The sequence below is a fragment of the Mauremys mutica genome, chromosome 2 (genome assembly GCF_020497125.1).
Source record: "Mauremys mutica isolate MM-2020 ecotype Southern chromosome 2, ASM2049712v1, whole genome shotgun sequence".
In the NCBI taxonomy this organism is placed as follows: domain Eukaryota; kingdom Metazoa; phylum Chordata; order Testudines; family Geoemydidae; genus Mauremys; species Mauremys mutica.
The window spans coordinates 194,824,309-194,846,903 of NC_059073.1; the positions used below are offsets into that span (position 1 = coordinate 194,824,309).

At 41.6% G+C, this 22,595-nt stretch overlaps 1 protein-coding gene across 1 annotated transcript in view; it reads right to left on the minus strand.

Annotated features, from left to right (window-relative positions):
• Positions 1-11,405: 11,405 nt before the first annotated feature.
• RAMP3 (receptor activity modifying protein 3) overlaps positions 11,406-22,595 on the minus strand; it is a 107,416-nt gene continuing 96,226 nt past the window's right edge. Inside the window, exon 4 of the mRNA XM_045007965.1 lies at positions 11,406-13,357. Within this exon, the coding sequence (XP_044863900.1) occupies positions 13,102-13,357 (256 nt within the window). The 3' untranslated portion in view covers positions 11,406-13,101. The remainder of the gene's footprint in view (positions 13,358-22,595) is intronic.

A 22,595-nucleotide genomic window follows, 5' to 3' on the forward strand; every position in this document is an offset into this window, starting at 1 on the left:
AAATGACTGGGTGGGGTTTTTTTAAGTTTGTATGGGACACTACCCACCCCTGAAAGGTACCTGAATTGGCTGTGTGTTGAGACAAACTTTCTTTAAAAGGTTTGGACTCTTATTAAAGAAAAATGCTTTCCCCAGATCCTTCTGGGATGGGAATGGGGGAAGGAGACAGGCCACCCCTCCTACAATATTATTCTACATCTTCCTCTTTTACAAGGGAATTTTATGAAGTGTGCTAGATTGACAACCCTGGAGACTAAAGATTCTCTGTCTATCCACATAACAAGTAAAGCTGGACCACTGACTTCTTTGCCATGTCCCATCAACAGGAGCACCACCAGCTTTTTTGCCTCCCTAGGCAGTGGAAGATCCCATCCGCGAAATGCCGCCCCCGACAGAGGCGGTGGAAGGTCCGGCCACCACGGTCGCCGCCCCCCAAATGTTAGCGCCATAGGCGACTGCCTAGGTCACCTAACGGGTTGTGCCGGCCCTGCCCATCAATCTTCAATCTTGACCTGAAAGGATCACCTCTAAGTTTAGGAGGGTAATTTGTCTCAAATGCTCCTCAGTCTTTGACCTGTCTACTGAAACTGCCAACAAGGATGCCAGTTATACTGCAGTATTTTGTGGTGTGCAGTCATGCACAAGGAAATGGGGCAAGACCACCAATTCAGTTCACATGAGCCACTGAACCACCATCAGATAGTTAGGACTTTCATTATTGACATAGGCCAAAACTGAACCAGTAGCCTAGAGTGAACAGCTTCATATCTCATTGCCATCTAATTCTCCCACTCACACCCTTTATTGTCCTTTCATATGTGAATCTGAGCATCTCCCGTAAAAACATTTTTACAGCACCCAATGTGTGCTAAGTACTTTATATAACAAATACATGGTCACTGCCTCAAAGAGTTAATCTAAAAGGATATGTGGCACAACACATGAGTGATTAACCATTAGAGGGAGATGGGGGTATGGAAGGACAAGGGTTAAAGTTATAAGATTACATGCTTATTCAGTATACAACAATTTAGGGTATCCTAAATATGCTCTTTAAATCCAATTATATGACTAGTTTACATGGAAAGACTGCTACAGACTTATGAAAAGTGACTATCAGCAGCATTTTTGTGTGATCAGAACAAGAAATAAAATTGTCATCTGGGATTGCCAAATTAACATCAAAGCTTTATGACTAGAAGTTGAGCTGGTCAGAAAACACTTCCATCACATGAAAATTGAGATTTTTTTAAAGTCCCATATTTTTCATAAAACAATTCTGTAAAAATAAAAAATGGGTCAATGGAAATGTTTCATCTTAAAACAAAAATCAAAACTTTTCATACTGAAAGTGCTGAAAGGGAATGTTTCAACATTTGAAAACTATCCAGTGGTTTGTTTTTGGTTTTATTTTTTGTTTTTTCAAAAGATGAAATTTCATTGAAATGGACTTCCTGAAAAATTTAGGTTTTGTTGAAATTGCATTTTCCAAAGGCAAAATCTTTCAAACAAAATTTTCCAACCACATCTAATTAAAAGCTGTTGCTAGGCAAAGCAGAACTTTCCATGTTACACTAATCAATCAAGGGATAGCCAGGACAGAGAATTTATTTTTTAAATTGTGAATTCCAGTCATTGTTTACTGCCATCTCATTATTCTGAACTAATGGCTACTGACTCACGCTACTATTGTGGGAATTGTGTGACTATTCCCCTAGCTGACTTTAGAAATCTCAGAGAATTATACTACTTAAGGCTATACATTTCCATCATACTGAAATGAAACCAGCCAGGATTCTTAGTGTTACATGTAACCTCCTGCCTAGGAGGCTTGTTTATTTTGGTACAAATTTCAAGGTGTGTAAAAATAGGCTCCTAAATTTAGAGTTAGTCACCTAAATAAAGGCTGCCTTATGTTTCAGAAGTGCTGAACAACCATAAGCTCCAAAGCTGAAATCGATGGAGATGGAGGTGGCTTGCACTTCTTAATAAAAATAGCCTGATTTTCAGGTGCTTAAATATGGATTTAGGTGCCTAGTTCTAGGCACCCAAGTTTGAAAGTTTTCACCTCTGATTCTTGGAATATATACATGAACTCATCTATCCAGAAGTCTAGGCACACTAGGCTCTAGTTTAAAACTAACCATATTCCTTTTCACTCCTCAGTTATAGCCAGTATGTGAGAGAAGGATTAGGTGAAAGAAAGGAGAGAAGAGTTGAGAAAAGGGAAAAAAGAAGGTGGGGGCAAGTCACTATGAATATTCTTTCTCTCCCCACTGCTTTGCAAAGAACATTAGTGGAGTTCTAAAGAGACAAATGGGGGCCAAAGATTATGGGACAGAGAGCTGTTTAGCGAGCAGGCAGATGACGTGCTGGAGAGCAGTGCTTCCATAATATTGGGGAGTGACATTTAGTCAGATCACCCGAGTGAGGATAATAGCCACACCTGATGAGGAAGGTTAAGAAAGTCTTGTGCTGAAATCCAGCATCTAGATTCCTGCTTTCCCCTCTCAAGGGAACCCATCGCCCTACAGCACCCATTGGATTCACAGGTATTTGAGCTGAATGGGTGGGGAGGGAACATAGGTTATATTTACTACAAGCGTTGCTATTTGTCTTCTTTACATAACATACTTCACATGAAGGAACCACGCGGGCATAGTGGCTACTTAGTGGGTACTAACAAGGCATGTTTGTCAACTACATGCGACATGCAAGTCCTAGCTCCATATAAATTGCCACTCCGGCGAGGTTATGGTGGCTTCTCAAACATAGGAGGCCGAGGGCTGCTAAAGGACTCTAATCATTTAAAAGGATACTACCCTATTCCATTACACTAGACCAGCAAAAATCTACATTCGGCAAGAGTTTCTATAGCACAGCATTTGAGCTAGAATACAAACTAACTATCTCAGATACCATGGGTCTGCAACTGTTGGTAAATTGAGTTTATAATGGTGACTGACACACATGATAATTTCCTACAATATGCTGGACAAACCTTATTGGATTAATTTAATTCCATAAGGAATTACTTAGTGTTAAAAGTTACTTGTTTTAAAAATGAAAATGTTTATATATTGTGGGATTGTATGTAATGTCGCTGGTGGGAGACATGACTAATGTAAACCCTAGGAAGGGTACCCTCTCTGGTTATGAAAGAACTCAGCCTTTTGAAGCTTTGCCTTTTGGCTGCTGATCATCTGTTACATGAGGACCGCATCTGAGGCCCAAACAGCATAAAGGAGTGACTCAAATGCATGGACATGGTTGTTCTGAGAACATTCAGTTAAGAACTTGTAACCTCAGAAAAAACCCTTGGTGGGGTTTGCAACACCTGCCAGAGTCCTTGTTGGAGTTGGGGTGATCACTGGCATGCTTATTAGCATGCATTTAGGTTCTTCTGTTTTAATGTTTTTTCTCCAATGCTTTCACATGAAGAATACATGTGCTTGTTTAGAAAATGTGAGGTAATTTATACCTCTAGGCAGTTATACTGTTTACAGCCTCTTGGGAAAAGGCAAAGCAGGCCTCCTTAGCCAGTCTGACTTGCTGGAAACATCAGTATAGGCAGGGAATGGTGCAGCCTGAAAAAACCCCAGTCAGGCAGGAGAGAGTTGTGGGTCTCTAAACAAGAGAGGTGACCATTCAGGACCCTGTAGCCCAGAGTGGGTGTCCTGCTAGACCCAAAAGGGGGAAATACAGGTATAGTTGCCATGAACTGTGACAGTGCCCAGTGTTAATGAGATTTCTACTGAGGTAATTAAGCTTTCCTCAATAAACACCTGGCTTAAATATACACTTTACTATAGAGCTGAATGCACATATCTATCCTTTCTGGCTTCTAGAAGTGGGGTATTTTATTTCCTTGTTAGGAGAGAAGATGAGTGGGCAATACACAGGATACATTTATCCTAGGCTACTTTTAATTACAATTTGTACAGATTGTTCCAGTTATGAATCTCAGCAGAGATATTAGTCTGGGGAGCCAAAGCAGAGCACAGCTGCTCATAGCACTAGAGCTCCAGAAAATGGTTGTGTATCAACATCCAGCAAGCTGTTTCTTTAACTACTCTGGGAAATGTGGGACAAATTCTAGTCTGTTGCACTGGTGTAAATATGGAGTTTTCATATATTTACACTGGCATAAGAGCAAAATTTAGACGTGTGTGTTTACCCCACTGTCACACCGAGGCTAAAATTTTCAAACGTGGGGGCTAATATTTAGACACCTAAATCTTTAGGTATATTTAGACACAGAAACTTTAGATACAGAATCTTACTGTGGCGGAGCCCATTTATTTCAATAATGCTCTTCTTGTGGTACTAACAAAAGATGTAAAGCTATTAGGGATAGTTATTAAATGTCACAATGTAGTTTTTTTCTTCTCTGGGTAAGTTTGTCTAGTCGGAGCTGAGATACTACTTCAAAAAGCTTAAGTCACCAGTAAACTTTGTCTTCCTCTGATTATGGGCTGGAGTGGATCTTTGTCTATGTGGTTGCACAATGCTGTCAATCCCCCTTATTTATTTGTATTGAGGGAGACCCTAAGGAGCAGTCATGACAACTTCTCTAGGGTAAGGTGGAACATGGAAGAAATTGCTTCCCTGCACTGCTCTTCAGTCAGGGCAGCACCATGCTACCCCCTGCACAGGGGTTGTAGGAAAATCATGGGCTAGTTATATGATTCATGGGGGGCGGAAGGAAGGAATCTAAACACTGGAACATATAATTATCATTCGGGGTAGAGAGGAAATTAAACAGAGAAGCCCATACCAGTGAGTTACTCATTTAGTTCAAAGCACGGTTTGGACGAATCTCAAATTGCTTTTCAATTCATACCTAAATCTGTCAGTTTGGTAGAATGATCAAAAATGTAATTGGGGAATATTTTACAAATAGTTCTGGAGTCCATGGCTGTAAACTTCCAATTAACCAGACTCATGTGATGCTGCTAGTTACTAACCTAAAAAATCAGCTGTCAGATAGTCCAGACTACCCCAAGATCCTTAAAACATCCCCATTTCCAGGTAGACAAGATGGGTGAGGTAATATCTTCTGTTGGACCAACTTCCACTGGTGAGAGAGACAAGCTTTCAAGCTTACACAGAGCTCTTCTTCAGGTCTGTGTAAGCTCAAAAGCTTGTCTCTCTCGCCAACCGAAGTTGGTCCAATAAAAGATATTACCTTGTCCACCGTGTCCCAGGATATGAGAGAGACCAACACAGCTACAATAACACTGCATACAGATTTCCAGGTGTCAGTTCCCAGCAAATAGACATTCAGTAGGATAGAACTGTAATAGAGTAGCTATTCATCTGTACTTTTATGGCTTAGTGCCTTTTTCTGTTTTAATGAAGGCATGCATGATAGGCTACTGTTTTGCAGAAGTGAGGAACAAACATCAAAAGATTTATGGGCTCCAAGTAGTTTAGATGTGCATCTAAGTCCTATATTGGCCAAAAACTTTTCTGGTTGACCTTTTTCTTTAAAAACAAATGTAGAGTAAACTAGGTAGACAAAAGATTGGGACCCATCCTGTGCTGACATGAGAATTTCATGAAAATTCATCAGAAATTTTGTCCCACAAGTTAGTGTCTCTTCCAGGAGGAAAAAAAAAATCTCTGGGGAATTCCTCCAGGAAAAAACCCTAACAAAGTAAAATGATTCTGGTGGATACCTCTTTCCACAAAACTGATGAAAAATACAGTATCTCTTCGGAAAAGCAGTTTCAGGGATGGGTCTCTTAATTAAAGGTACTGGTAAGCCTGCACTAAGTACCCTGATTTTTGTACCTGTGACTCTTACTCCTGACCCTGTTATTTATTAGTTGTCTCCTGTAATTATTTGAATCCCAGATCCAGTACCCCCTCCCCTAAGGCTGGGAGAGGGGCCTTCACACACAAGTCTGCTTATGCCAGCCCATCTCCCAGCTTTGAATAGGTGCATATCTCAACTGAGGCTTTTATATTTGTAAGCTGAGACCAAACAACCCACAGGTGATGTTAAGCCTTCCTATTACACTACCCCAATCAGGCCCAACAAAACATATATAAGTAACCCAGCTGTTATCTCAGTTCACACAGCTCAGAGGTTGTGATTCTGCTACAGTATCGTCTATCTCCAAGCTCAGCTTGAAAAATAGTCAGCTAGTAGCAAGAAACAATGATGTCTCAAGCATCAACTAGAAAACAATTAACCAAATCCTGCCTTTGTCTGCCTAGCTGGTTGAATCAATAGGTCCATATGCTGGTTCACTGGCAAAAGTACATGTGCTCTGCTTCATCTGGTATAATTCAGAGATAATAAGCAGAAGCAAAAACACAACACCCCTGTCTCAACAGTTCAAAGAGCTTTTTGGTCTTTTTGCTGTTTTCTTCTTTGCCCTTCTACTGCACCTCTATTTAGTTCCCCTCTTTATTGTTGAAATGCACCCCTGTGCAGAGGGCCAACATAAAATCTATACACCACTTCAGTCCCACTTGCCCTTCTGCTCCAGGGATTGATCTCACCCAAGGGTGAATGCTTAGTGCAGCAAAGAAATACGTGCTCACTAGAGTTAAATCATCTAGTCACTTAGACATTGCATCACTCCGCATCAAGGCACCTACAAAAATCACAGGAACAATACTGTGATCCATAAAGCCTGAGTTAGGCATGTAGGCTCTCGGTATGATGAATGGGAAGAGACAGGCATCTTATAATAAGAACATAAAAACAGCAATACTGGGTCAGACCAAAGGTCCATCTAGTATCCTGTCTTCTGACAGTGGCCAATGCCAGGTGCCCCAGAGGGTATTAACAGAATAGGTAATCATCAAGTGATTCCCTCCCATGTCGTCCATTCCCAGCTTCTGGCAAGCAGTGGCTAGGGACACCATCCCTGCCCATCCTGGCTAATAGCCATTGATGGACTTGTCCTCCATGAATTTATCTAGTTCTTTTTTGAACCCTGTTATAGTCTTGGCCTTCACAACACCCTCTGGCAAGGAGTTCCACAGATTGACTTGCGTTGTGTGAAAAAATTCTTCCTTTTGTTTGTTTTAAACCTGCTGCCTATTAATTTCATTTGGTGGCCCCTAGTTCTTGTGTTATGAGAAGGAGTAAATAACGCTTCTTTATTTACTTTCTCCACACTAGTCATGATTTTATAGACCTCTATCATATTCCCCCTTAGTCATCTCTTTTCCAAGCTGAAAAGTCCCAGTTATATTAATCTCTCCTCATACAGCAGCCATTTCATGCCCCTAATAATTTTTGTTGCCCTTTTCGGAACCTTTTCCAAGTCCAGTATATCTTTTTTGAGATGGGCCGACCACATCTGTACGCAGCATTCAAGATGTGGGCGTACCATGGATTTATAAGGAGGCAATATGATATTTTCTGTCTTATTATCTATCTCTTTCTTAATGATTCCCAACTTTCTGTTAGCTTTTTTGAATGGCACAGCACACTGAGTGGATGTTTTCAGAGAACTATCCACAATGACTCCAAGATCTCTTTCTTGAATGGTAACAGTTAATTTAGACCCCATCATTTTATATGTATAGTTGGCATTATGTTTTCCAATGTGCATTACTTTGCATTTATCAACATTGAATTTCATCTGCCATTTTGTTGCCCAGTCTCCCAGTTTTGCGAGATCCTTTTGTAGCTTTTCGCAGTCTGCCTAGGACTTAACTATCTTGAGTAGTTTTGTATCATCCTGCAAATTTTGCCTCCTCACTGCTTACCCCCTTTTCCAGATCATTTATGAATATGTTGAACAGGATTGGTCCCAGTACAGACCCCTGGGCGACACCACGATTTGATCCAGTCAGCATGCTAAGTGGAGAGCCACCTAAGCTAGCCAATAGGAAATGCTGATGAGAGAGGTGTATGCTAATCCCTGCCCCCTCACTGAGATAGGTGCCTTCCTGCAGGTGTAAGTGCCTCTTTTTCAAAGTGATCCACAAACAGGAACCCATCTCCTGAAGTCAGCTGGTTTAGGTCCCTAAAGTGGTTCATGCAGGAATCATTTTGGTGCCTGCCTTGTTCCACACAACATGGCTGGAGGAGCAGGGGGTGTTTCCCCCGCTTAACTCCTTCCACACACAACAGTCAGAGGAGGTATCCACCTTTATGATTTTTAGCCCAGTATTTAGAACGTTCATCTATGATGCAGGAGACTCAGGTTCAATCAACTCTTGTCTGCCAGAGAGGAGAGGGGATATGAACACTGAGCTATAGGACATGCTGATGGGAGGTGGGGAGAGGAACTATTAAGAATTTATCCAAAGTGGAGCAGTCATTGGGCCAAAGAGAAAGAGAATAACTGATTCTGTAGCCTGGTGATTAAGGCACCCACACAGGAGGTGGGAGACCGTAGGTCCTGCCCCCTGCTCTAATCTCTCTCATTTATCCACAGTGGAATAGCATCAACAGGAGAGACCCTACCCACTCACTTGACTGTCCTATATGTCAGTGGTTGGAGCTCTCAAGTGAAAGGTGTGAGAAATCCTTGCTCAAATCCTGTCCCTCTACTCCTGGCAGAGATGGGGGAATTGAACCTGGATCTCCCACATGCCAGATTAGTGCTTTAACCACTGGGCTAAAAGTTGTTAGGTGGGCTCCTGATTTCTGGCCAGATTTTGAGTGGGACCCCATCTGGCAGGCTACCTCTGAGTTAGGTGGCCAAATGCCTGTCTCGACCCTTGTTCGTGAATCCTTCCGGGGCACAGGTGGGAGATACACCTCTGGACACCTGGAGTGAGGTGGCAGGGCACATGCCCAAGAGGAAGAACCTTGGGCACCTATAATGTTTGGCAAGAGTTTTGTGAGTTGCAGTGAAGCCTCAAAATGGAACGTATGTGCCTAAGTACCTTTGTGGATCCACCTCCTTGGAGGCCAAAGTGCAATCAGCATGACAGCCCTCTCCAAATTTAGGCGGTAAGATGTACCACATATAGGTAAAGCTGCAGAAGAAATCTGACCAGACACAACTGCAAGCCTGGGCTTCTCTAGGTAAGCAATTAGCCAATCCCCATGTCATTGCTTCTATTGCTCCCTTTGGCACTGTGTTCCTGAGAAGCAGTGAAATGGCATATTCTAGATACCAGAAGGAGGCTCTACCATACAAATTAACAGATGGGATGTGCAGAGACACCCACATCCCTACTACCAACTGTCCATTTGGAATGAATGTGCCTGTCCAAGATTAAGTGGGTATATATTGTATATAAAACTGTACTTGTTCTCTACAGGATCTGTGTATACAGTTAATCCACATTCAAAATACAGGCTCATCCCCTTGAAGGATGAGCTGTGTGTGACATTCCCCGTTGAAGTATTCTTGAGAAGGGAGGTGGGGACTAGCTTAGTCTCCTGCGTGCATGGCCCACTGTGCTTCCACAGCTTGGTTTTTCACATTGTAATTCATGGTGAGAAGATGGTACGGTCATTAAGCTTTGAAGTATAATCGCTTATTAGATACAAGGTAAAAGTTTTTTAAAGGCTTCAATATCCTTAAAAGCACAATTTCAGTGGAAGTCATATCTGTGTTCCCAGGCAGTAGCTATCTGTTTACTGAGATGGCACATTTATGGTCTCTCCAAGGAATAGTGCCATTAGTTACCATACAAATCAAGGAATTTCAGTTACAAACAACCGCTAAGGTAATAATAGCTTCCATTGCATGATCATTTTGCATCTTTAATGTTCCTGAAACTGTCTTCCAAAAATTGCATTTAAATTAACCAGAAGCATCATGAGAATGAAGATGTCAAAAGGACTCTGTGAAAGCTCACAGTAGAGCGTAATAAAACTGTATCCCTGCAAGTATAAAAGGTTACTGCCAATTAATTACACTACTCTGTGTTGTACTCCACTATTCTTGTTAAATAATTGATGCAATAGAAAAGATCCCACAATTCTAAAAGCTCTCCCTGCATTCAGCTCCCATTGATTTGTTTTAATTTATGTCAATCTGGCACCTATTGTACCCATGACCCTGATTGCTGCAGAGTGGGAGCACCTGACAGTCTTTAATTATTTATCCTCACATTACCCCTGTGAGGTAGGGAAATGCTATTATGGCCATTTTGCAGCGAACTAGGATACCTATCATCTATTAAACTCATGAGAGTTGGTACCAAGCTGCTTTTAAAAATCCCACTAATGGCTAGATTCTCAAAAGGACTTAGGTGCCTAATTGCCACTTTTAGATGCCTAAATCCCAGAATCAGACCCCGCTGGGATTCACAAAACCCCCATTCAACAGCCACAGAACCCTGTAGGTGCCTAAGCTTGATCAGCATTTATATTTGGTCAGTTCCCTAAGCATCTATGTTTCTGCCTCCTCGTACCAATGGTACTACTTGTCTTTTCAAAACTGCTTAGCAAGGACGCTAGTCCTCCTCTGGTATTAGCACTGTCTTCTGATTTTTCTTCGCAGAGTGTTCCCCTGTGTGAACTCTACTCCAATTCTAAATAGGATTTTGGCACTGTGAGTTTGTTTGGATTTTTTTAGTCTGTCCATTTTCCTCTGAGATTCTGTTGTAATATAAAATGAATTTGCAACTATCAAATAGTCTTGGACCCAGAAAAGGGTTGCTTAGCACAGGACCCAGGAAGCTCTAAACCGAAGCGGAACAGAGATTTTTTATGACTTGCCCCAAATCACTTGTAGAGTCAGGGTGAGAACTCAGGAGTCCTGATTGTTTCCTTCACTAACCATGGACCACATTCTAAGTGGTCAAAAGATTCACGTGTCTCAGTGGCTTCTTATTAATATAATGGAGTTGCTAGAGACTGGACAGCCTGCTCTCTGCTTCTCTGGGTGCTAGAAGTGCTTCAGCAGACTCTTGGCAGTCTTGCCTTGGATGGACTGACTGCCAATGGCATTTCCCACTCATTTCTTTAAATGCTCTCACTACATTGTCAACAATAGTGGCAGGTCCTAATCTGTTTGGAAGAGATCTTGAACAGGATTGTATCAGGTTTCACATCCAGGGAAAATTGATATTTCTGTGTCTGCAAAATTGTCTTTTTTGAGCATTATAAGCTGTGAAGCAAAAATCCCTCATTTTTTTCATACTCTTTTCCTACCTCTCTGATGGGATTATACCAATTCTGTTTCATTTTAAATTGTATAATCTGGGTACAAAAAATGCCTAAGGGACTTGGTCACTTTTTTGAAAGTTTTAGCCCTAGGCTATGGGGAAAATGTGAAACAAAACAAATGAAGATAATCAAATAGAATTTGGAAACCAGTTCATTTAAAGATAATTTTTGGTTTAAAAGCATAATAGTTATCCTCTGGAGAGGCGTAATCAAAACACAACATACTTTCACCATCATGTAATTTCCAAGGCCAGTCGAGGTAATGCATAATGATAATAACATACCAGGCTCCTTAATAGCTGTTTCTTACCTTTATGTTAAATATAATAAATGTTTAACACATATCACTTTTCTTCTTCAAACATTTTACAAATATTAACTTATTAACATCAAAGAAGAGAATGAATCAGTATCTATTACAATATACATAGGAAATATCTGACATAACCAGTCATTCTTACCAATATAACTAATCCGAAAGGACTGCAAGCATATCTGTATTATGTTAAAATATTGGGAAAGAATGTGAAACTCAAGATATATAGGTACGGTAACTTTCCACGTATATGTGATTTTCATACAGGGAGCACTTCTGTGTTGAGACCCAGCAACACTTTGTTCACATGGACCCCCATCCCAACTACTAGAACAAAAATCTTAAAGAAGACTATCTAACTAATACATGTAGAAGACACAGCTAGCTGTACTTCATTTAAGTGTGTGAGGTATGAAAATGTGTATTCATGAGCAAAAGATCTTGAGCACTTGTAAAAATGGAATATTTGGCTTGGAGGACACTTCATGTGACAGACAAGAAAAATTTACAATAGGGACTAAAGTTATTTTATTTGGAGCATACTGTATCTAAATATTTCATTACAGAGGAACATGACGAATATAGACTTGTTGAATGGAATCTGTTTCCATTTCTCTGCCCTCTGTCAATTCCAAGCACCATTCAAACTGCCTTGCTGTTAACAACATAAGCTTCCACATTCTGTAAGTGATGAAAAATGAAGTATTCAAACACTGAAAGGCACCTCAATTGACCTAGCTTCTTATCTTTTTTTATTTACAGGACATCACTTGCACAAAAGATTCAGGGTGAAGTGAGAATGAGGAGCACACAGTGAATACACTCATCAACATAAGAATAATAATTAAAAAAAATAAAATGATGGGTCTGGCATATGACAGTTCCTTCACCAGCCCTTGGTAAATTCATGGTCAACCCATTTCCTCTCATTTTCCACCTCTGGGGAAAAGCCTGCATCCTTCCTGGAGTGTGTTCTCAAGCCGGCAAGCTCTAAGAAGTCATCTTTAAGGACATTTTAAAAACAACTTAACCTAGCACAGTCTCTTCTCCACAAGGATAATCCACTGGCCATATGCATTGTTTCTTACCAAGACAATACTTCCAGTCCTTGGTAGTGTGTGGTTTTTATTCAGCACCAAGAAAGTGTCCCTCAGCAACATCCATGTTAATTTCCTTTGGTGACAAACTTCCATTCAAGTCACAAGGTTCACAAATGAAAACCTCAAGTGTCCAGCATAAAAATTTCCAAAGAGCCCCACTGTCAATATTACAAATTACTCACCCGTTGTGTATATATACACACACACACTGGAAAATGACGCTTATTGACAAGCTTTAACTTTGGGTAAGAAACTTTACCTCTGCTGAAGTTAGCAGGTTCACTTGCCATCATATGTCTCCCATTGTCCAGAACTGAATGTGAATTCCATTACACATTAGCTGTGATTATCGGTTTTGAGGGGGGAAAAAAGATCTTTGCATAAGCAACATTGAAAACCTGCAGTATAGAAGCATTGACTTTAGGTAGAGGCAGAATGTTTCTCTGAATACAGGACAGTTTCCTCCCATAGTACCTGACAGGTTAGAACACAGCAGATCTGATATTTCTGATTCTTCTTTTCGTTACAAAAAAAAAGAGAGAGAGAGAGAAAGGAATGGGATGAGAAAAGCCAGGAGGCATGACTTACACTAGAATGTCACTTCTCTTACTGCACCACACCACTAGAGATATCATAGCAACCATCAGCAATACTGGGATTAAGATCAGAGTTATGAGAATTTCATCCGGTGGATCTTCCCAGTGGACCTTTTCCGATGTACAGTTTGAAAAGAATTGTTTATGAATTCCAGTGATGAAGCCCTGTGCAAGTCGGTTTGGCCAAAAGCATCTCGCGGCACTGGCTTCCTGTTCTGTGCAGAGGCTGAAGTTGTCGTAATACCTAGAGAGAGAAGAAAATCAAAGTAAGTCTGAATAAAAAATTTATTTTGTTTCTCTAAAAAAAAAATTAGTCTGCTTTAATTTGGGGATATTTTTAGATATTTCAGATGGGCTGTAAATAGATCTTCTCCCTGGTTTTCTCACCAGATAAAAAACCTTTTGGAATTCCAGGTTTTTTTGTTCTCTAAAACATGGTTTATCAAATAGTAATTTTATTTCAGTAACTACGGACAACATTTTGGCATTTGCAATAAAGTGTTTTTGACATTGCCTTTGTATAGGATCTTTGTCTGACAATCTGTTCAACCTCATGGTGTTTTTCACTTGATTTATACGGTTTTAGTAGAATTGACAACTGTTATCGTATGTCTAATGTATATGGTTGTACCTACAGCGTAGATACTTCTGCTGAAGGAAATAAATTGAATCTCTGGGTGTTCAGCACCTTGGAAAAGCAAGCAGCGAGCGACTTGCCAGAGATGACACAGTGAGTCAGATGCAGTGTAGTTGTAGCCATGTTGTTCTCAGGACATTAGAGAGACCACACGCACTTTGTCACAATAAGTCAGAGGCAGAGTTGAGAATACTCTATTCCTAACTCCTGGTCATCCGGTCAGGCTTTGTCATAAACGGTTAGTTAAGGGTTAAGGTTTTTGTCTACCTGTAAAGGGTTAACAAGCAGTACCTGTGGACACCTGACCAGAGGACCAATGAGGGACAAGATATTTTCAAATCCCGGTGGAGGGAAGTTTTTTTTCCCTGTTCTTTGTTTTCTTAGAGAGTCTCTCTTGGGAATTTAGTCCAGACATCTTAATCAAGTCCTCCCAGGTTTCTGCAATAAATTCTTCTATTCAAGCTAGTGAGTATTAGCAAGGAACTAGTATTCTTATACTTTTATTTCTGTATTTGCAATTCTGTGTTTTGCTATAGAATTTCTTTAATTCTGTACTGTTATTGCTTTTGCTGAGAAAGAAAGGAGGGGGAATTCTCTCCAGAGATTGATAAGTTTAGACCTGTATATTGTTCCATCTTGGTTACAGAGACAGTGACTTTCTTTTTTATTCTTTAATAAATTCTTTTCTATTAAGGACTTGGTTGGTCTTTCCTTGGGTGGATTCTCAGGGAAAGGGGAGGGGGAGGTATCCCTCTGTAGTTAAATCCCGGTATCTCTCCTAGGAAAAGGGAGGGGGGAGGAAGCAGGGGGGAATGGTTTATTTCTCCTGGGTGTAAGAACTCCATGGATTTGGGGCTCTTGGGATCCCCTAGGATTTTGGGGAAGGATTGTGTCCCAATCCACGTACCTGATTGGGTGGTGGCAGCTTTACCAGATCTAAACTAGGATTTTTGTTTAGAGGGAAACCAAGGCAGGTCCCCACTTTGGAACCCAACAGCTCTAAGTGGGGGTGAGACCTATGACATGGTGGGCAGCGGTGAGGAATTTTTCTGAACCAGAGAGCCATTGCTATTCTCTTCTCCTAAAGCAGGACTGCAGGTTAGGAGGGAGAGATACCCCGAAGGCAGACAGACAAGGTTTTCTAACTGGCTTTGTTAGAAGGAGTTTTTTTTCAGCTGGGCTAAGCTGAAGGGAGCTATTCTCTTCTTCTAGAGCAGGAAAGCAACCTGAGAGAAGAGGGGGGGTTACAAGTATTCAGTTTCTAACTAGTATTGTTAGAAGGAATCTTCAGCAAGGTTGGCTGGAGAGAATTAAGTTTTCCAGCAGGCTTTGTTGGAAGCAGTTTTTCTTTCTGGTTGCTTGGACAGGCAGCTTGAGGAAAAGGGAGTTTTAAAGCAGTTTTTCAGGGTTAGAAGGAATCTTCAGCAAGGTTGGCTGAGGGAATTAGGTTTTCTAACAAGGCTTTTGTTAGAAGGGACACCTACTGAGAGGGTACTTAGCAGTTTGCAAGAGACAAGTTACCAAACCAGATTTTCTAGTTTCTTGTGAGCCAGCAAACAAACAGCACCACATTTGCAAATGAAAAGGTTTTGTTTCTTTCTATTCAGTCGCGAGTAGACAGGGTAGGGATTGGGAAGCAAGCAACCCAATTCACTCACTGCAGAGGGGTGTGGCCAGCACCAGAAAGCACAAAGACATGCAGAAGCAACAAGCCACAGAGGCTAACCACAAAAAAGAAATGAAGAAGCAACAGGCTGACCACAAAAGGGCGTTGGAGCTCCAGAGGGAGGCCCACCAGCAGACCCTGGAATTAGCCAGAGCTAACCCACATGTTCCAGCCAACCCTAACAATCCTTCTCCAGGCACTGTACCCCATCCCAAGAAATTTCCCACCTACATGGCAGGTGAGGACACTGAGGCCTTCTTAAAAATTTTTAAAAGGACCTGCCATGGGTACAGCATCCCTGAAGACCAGTACAAGGACTGGTCAGGAAAGTGGACTTTTGCTGTCTATGACAATTATTCCATCCCCATGCTACTGGGGGAAGACTTGGCCGACCACGTTGAGCACCCGAACACAGTGGGAGTGGTTACATGCAGCCAAGCCAGACGAGCTGCCGAACCCATCCCTGTTCGCGACTTGCCAGAGATGACACAGTGAGTCAGATGCAGTGTAGTTGTAGCCATGTTGTTCTCAGGATATTAGAGAGACCACACGCACTTTGTCACAATAAGTCAGAGGCAGAGTTGAGAATACTCTATTCCTAACTCCTGGTCATCCGGTCAGGTTTCTAGACAAGCTGAGTAAAATCCTGGCTCCACTGCAGTCAATGGCAAAGCTCCCAGTGATTTTAATGTGGCCTGTAGTTCACCCTCTCATTTTAATTCATGTAGAATTAGAATGCAGTTCCCTTGGCAGAGGTATCAACAATACCCATAAAAATCAGATGTGGCAACTGCAACAAATGGTGAATGAATTATAAATAGTTCATGCGTAGTCTGTTGTTGGGCAGGAGGCTGAGGCCAAGTGCAGGCCCAGCATGAGCTCATGAACTGCTGAATAATAATTTCAGTCCTGCTGTGCACAGATGCAATAATCAGAGAAAGGGCAAATAAAAATTAAATAAAGCATTCTTTTTTTAAAATCTTAACCTTTCCCGCATCAGAGTTAGACTCTAATGCCTGTCTACACCATTAAGAGAGATCTGCTACACCCAGTAGCACATAGCACTTAATCTCAGCACTGTAGAGCATACAAAACGATGCCCATAATATTTAAAAGTAACCAATGTTTGTATTTATGAATACAGGCTATGCTTAGAGGAAGGAAACGATAAATTAATTGAATAATTTGATGGATTATTGTGATGGGATCATGAGCCAACGTGATTTGGAAAGGGGTAGAGTGGTCAGAGGTAAGAGGAAATTAAGAAATTGAATTGTGTCTGGACAGCATATAGAGAGGGGACGGAAGGAATTATTGTCTGTTGTACTTTGCAATGTTCCCTTCAGTGATGTGTGACTTAGTAAAACTATTTCAAAGGGAAGGAGAGACTACCTGATGCCTTCAGGGACAGCATGCTGCACTATTGTCAGTGAGCCCCTGCCTCCACCCAATATATGAGTACAGTAATTGCCTTTGAATGACACATTTCCTGCAATAGGAAAATAACGCCCCTGGGAACTGATGGTGACTCAATCCCAGGTTGTGCAGTAGTGGAGGTGAACCACTCAGCATTGGGGTCAAGGATTGCACTCCATTCTATAAGGAGTGACATTGCCATGTTATTGCCATGTAGGGGCAGAACACTACATGGATAAGGTCTATGGCTACCTTCTTAACGTCATGTGCATAGGAGAAAACAGCGGCTTCATAAAAAGGCACAGGTCAAAGCAGGGCTGGCTCCAGACCCCAGCACACCAAGCGCGCGCGTGGGGCGGCATTTTCCCTGGAGGGCGGCAGGCGGGTCCAGCGGACCTTCCGCAGTCATGCCTGCGGGAGGTCCACCGGAGCCGCGGGACCAGCGATCCGTCCGCAGCTGCGGGAGGTCCACTGGAGCCGCGGGACCAGCGGATCCTCCGCAGTCATGCGTGCGGGAGGTCCGCTGGTCCTCTGGCTCCGGTGCACCTCCCGCACGCATGACTGCTTGGGGCGGCCAAATTGCTAGAGCCGCCCCTGGGTCAAAGTCCCTACCCCATCCCCTTCCTACTGGGGCTGGCACAGTTTCTAAATCACTGCCTGTAGCTTCCTATGCAAACACCAGGTCATTTAAGGGCCAGTGTAAGACCACACCCAGATGCGCTGGTACATCACCACTAGCATGAGAATGTAGGCAGTGGTTCTCAAACTGTGGGTTGGGACACCAAAGTGGGTCACAACCCCATTTTAATGGGGTTGACAGGGCCAGAATTAGACTCACTGGGGCCTGGGGCTAGCCAAAGCCTGAGGGCTTGAGCCTGGGGCAGCGGGGCTCTGCCCCGCCCCCGCCTTCCAACCCTCCCGCCCCTCTCACCCCCCCCCCCCCACACACACACAAACACACACAGAGCAGCAGGGCTCACCCAGGGGCATGTAGTAATTTTTGTTGTCAGAAGGGGGTCGTGGTGCAATGAAGTTTGAGAACCACTGAGTAGAGTATACAACCATTTTAAGAAGAAAAAGGAAGCTTTTGTGATGGTCGAGAGCAGCAGGGGACTAACAGTAAAGAAATTAAAAATAAAACACAAATAATATCCTCTAATTATTTTAATAGTGACCTTCAAACATTCCAGTAGTTTCCATCCTTTATGTCCTGGATTAAATTAGAATCTAAAGAGGACTAGCTGTATATGGGAGAGACTCTCCCAAAGGACTTGAAGAATAATACAACAACTCAGTTGTTTTCCCCTGTCTGACTACGCTTCAGTGCACCTTCTGAACAATAGAATCCCTAATGGAAAATGGAAGAGAATTTAATAGGGATGAGACCAATAGGATTCTATAGAAATTTAGTATACTATAGAAATTAAATAGATATCCATTGATAGTAATGATGCTTCTAGAGAAATTACTCTAAAATCCTGGAGATTATTATAATAATTTTGTATAGTGCATATATCTAAAAGCACTTAAAAGAGGTCAGGATCATTATCCCCATTTTACAGATGAGGAAGTTGAGTCATCGTGAGGTTAAGTGGCTTGCCTGAGGTCACCCAGCAGGCCAGTGACAGAGCCAGGAATAGAAGCGTGGTCTCAGATCTTTAAAAGTACTGCAGCGATGCTCCACAGTGCTCTGCTACCTAGTGGAATCATCAGCCCTGAGTTAGGCCCAGGCTGCTCAGACAATGCCTGGGGAGAGTTAGCCACATAAGGAAGGTATCCTTTGAAGCCAGCAAGCTGAGCTGTGAGCCACTGCAGATAGCAGGGACTGAAATGGCAAGGAGAGGAATGGGGTGAAGAGAGGGGCTTGGGTGCCAAAGCATATGTCTACACAGCATTTTGGAGCTCTAAGAATTGCTGCATAGATGGCATTTTGTCTAGTGCGCGCTAACCCAAGCCTGTCAACCTGGGCTGGACGCAGTGTAGCCATACCCTAAGGGGCCAGCCTAGTGTGCCTGGCTGACGAACCAGAGATAGGTGCTTCCCTCTGCTTGGGATCTTCAGCCACAAACCCTCTCATGGAGTTGGGTGCCTAAGCCAGTCAGTTGCTTAGTTAGCCTATGCCCAAGCAGCCAGAACCATGTCTCTTTCTCTCTAACTCTGGCCCTATGTTTCCACGTGCCCCCATGGGTCTTCTGTGCAGGAGCTGTGTTCTGCAAGCCCCACATATTGCTGACCTGCATTCTTCCCTCCTGCCGTGAGGTCTGACAGGTATCAGGCTTAGGCAGTTGTAGAGCCCACCTATGGGATCAGGTTCCCCCGCCTAGTTTGAGATTCCACTTTGGGGTTTCCAGGGCTTTGACTTGTGCAAAGGCTCTGAATTGCTTGTTACCAGCAGGGCAATCTCAGCACTTAGGTGGCTTTACAAATGCCAGTAAATTTAAACTTGGGCATCTTGGGGACTTAGGCACCTCTGGGATTAGGCAGCAGCTGAGCTGTGGTTTTGAAAATGTCAATGGCAACTTAAAGGAGGATTTAGGTGCTTAATGAGGCAGAAAAGTGGCTAAATACCTGGAAGGATCTGGATCTCAAGCCGTATCCATTGGGCTACACAATGCCTCCTAATAGACAATAGGACTTAATAATAATTGAAGTGTGCAGGTATGTGTATGTATAGTAAATATAAATTATTCTATAAATCTAAGTACTATATTCTTACCATCAAATTCTATCATTCTAACCATCAAATTCTGTAAGGATGGCTTACAAATTCTATAGAAAAGTTATCATTCTTTTATAAGTTCTGTAGGACTTTTTCACTACTGTTGGTTCATTTCAGCAAAAATTGACCCACTGCTTTTGTATTTGAAGTCTAATACAGTTCAAAGAAATTGAACTAAACAGCTGCCAAGTTCTCCCAAATAGCAAGATAAAAATAATTAGGTTTGGTATAGTGTGTTCAAAAGACTGAATCCCTTAAAAGCCAATCCACACCCACACATGTTATCATAAGTAGAATTCTGCAGAACATTTACTTAACACCTCATGCCTTAAAATACTAATGTTTTACCTACATTATAACTGCTTTTGCAACACATAGTTGCGAGACTGAAGATAAGGAAAAATCTGAACTACTTGACAACTGTGTCTGTGAGTAATGCTCCATTAACCTAAATACTTGTGTATGCTTTCATGAGAAACTGCATATTTTGTCACATTTGAAATTATTACCAATATATGCTAGCAAACAACAACAAAAATTGCCAAATTCACAGCAACAAAAATTACCAAATTCCTCCTTGGAATAAATTATAAGTTCTCAGACGTTTGCCATATTCGCAAAACAATTATATTGTTTTCAGAGCACAAATAGCTTTTCTTGTCCTTCACTTGAGGATTTCCAGAAAACAAAGAATAATTCAGATCACAACTGCAATAGGGTTTGTTTGTTTTTTTGAAAGACGTGAAAACATGAATTTTCAGTGATTTTTTTGCCTGTGGTGAAATTTTAATGAATATTCATACATGCAGTCTCAGATTGCTCTTTAACTTATCTTCACTGGTGCAGAAATGTGCATTTGTCCTGATAAGTGTTCTCTGGAGCTTCCATGCAAAGGAATAGAAGATCGGGATGTGTCACGCACAGTACTATATGTCAAGCCACATCAGACAGATCCAGAAATTGGTTAGTTGGAACTACTGAACAAACTAGCAGAGAAATCCAATAATATTCTATCACACATGGACCATGCATGCAGTTAGCTAACTCTGTGGAGTCTTCCCATACTATGGACTTACTGTTTGACTATACGCCTACGAACCTCAGACACTTTGCAATAAGCGTCAGAAAGTGCTTTGCCTTACCTGGGTAATGTATTTTAAGAAAACTTTCACCACAATGTCACAATCTACCTTTTATACAATTAGCTTCATCATTATGTTATGCCCTAAGCTTCTGAGAGTTCTTTAAATCAAGCTTTGAAATTGGATGGCAAGGTACAGAAACCATGAGCTTATTGATCAAATTTCCACTCTTGAGTATTCACACATTACAGACTAAACTCCCAAAGTCCTGTCCCAGCATACTCAGGGTTTAGTCTAAGTCTTGCAATGGATTTTCTAGAGACAGTCTCTTCTTTTGTTGTTCCAAAGTCTCTCATGTAGCATTCTTAAATTAACAGAGAAATAAAATCCCTTCTTTGTATTCCTTGGAGTGGACAAGCTTCCTCATTCAGCTAACCTTTAGTTTATATATAAGTAGTACCAGTAGTACTGTAGAAGCTTGGAGTCCCAGTCATGGGCCACACTAAGCATTACATCCCAAGGGCAATAGGATAAGCCATAATCACCCCCATCCAAGGCTACCTGCACCTCTAAAAACAGCTGTTTGAAATTCTAGTTACAGCACTGACCTCTTAATTAATCCAAACACTTCATGCCTCCTCAGCTAACAGTATATGTTAATCAAACACATGAGTCTCCATCCCAGAAGCTCAGCTCCAATCTAGAAATGTCTAACTAAAAATGGGTTTCAAATCGGGTAATCAGGTGACAGTACAAATTTATCCCTGTTGCAACTCTATTTGCTTCCGTGGAATTACGTCAGGAATGAATCTGGCCAATAGCGTGACTTTTCATTTAACATCATGGGAGAAAGGAATTCAAGCTAGAAACACAACTATAGAACAAATATCTAGCACAATGCTCTGAACTTGCCTCAGGAAAAAGCTTGGGGTTGTCAGAAGAAAAAAGCTCATCTGTTTCAGGCCATTTACCCAATAATAGGAATTGCTTAACCAGTCTGAAAAAAATAGCAGCTTCCCTTCAAAACAATATTCAGATAAAAGTCTTAATTTTTATTTTTTCATTTTTGCACGTCCCTGCCAGAACTAGAACCAGAAGTGCTGAAATAATAATAATTATAAATATCGTACCATGAGAAAGGCTGGCCTCATGTTATTTCCACTGTAGTGGAAGCAGGAAGTACCAAAAAAACCTCTCAAGAAAGCTGCTTCTTGTGTGATTCCCAGCCAAATGTTGCAGAATTAAAGGGTGTGAATAGTTTAGATAAACTTTAAATTAAGGATCCAACCTTTCAGCTGATTATCTCTTAAGGTTTCCCCATCACTACACAAGGACAGTTTAATGTTCTGTTTAACAATTCCCCACAGCTATATTGGACAAAGCAGACACTGTAAAGATGTGGAATGCTTCTCTACTTCTTTCATATGAACATTTAACCAAGTGAACTTGTGGTTGCATCTCACCCTCCTTCACCTAAACACCGCCAAAGATAAAGTGCTTCCCTTTGGCCAAAAGAAGCAACCTCATACACAAATCCAGATCACCTGCTGTGGGAACTTGGGCAAGTCACTTCCCTGCCCATGCCTCAGTTTCCCCATCTGTAAAACAAGGATAATAGTACTGACCTCCTTTTAAAAGCACTTTCATTAAACATTAAAAAGTGCTATATAAGAAGCGAGGTATTATTATTAGACTGTAAATCCCTAATTAAATCACATCTTCCATTTTGTAGGAAATGACACAGAATTCAGCCAGAAGAAAATAAAATTCCACAAAGCATAGGGAAGGAAATTAACATGAAAGTGAAAAACAACCAGGTTAATGAGACAATAATACAGTATAGTTGACTGTTACTACATTAAATTATGGACAACGTTATGACAGATTTACACATTAGGGGCTGAAAACCATAAATACACTCGGGCTCCTTTTGAGATATTTACACCTGAACAGGCTGCTAGA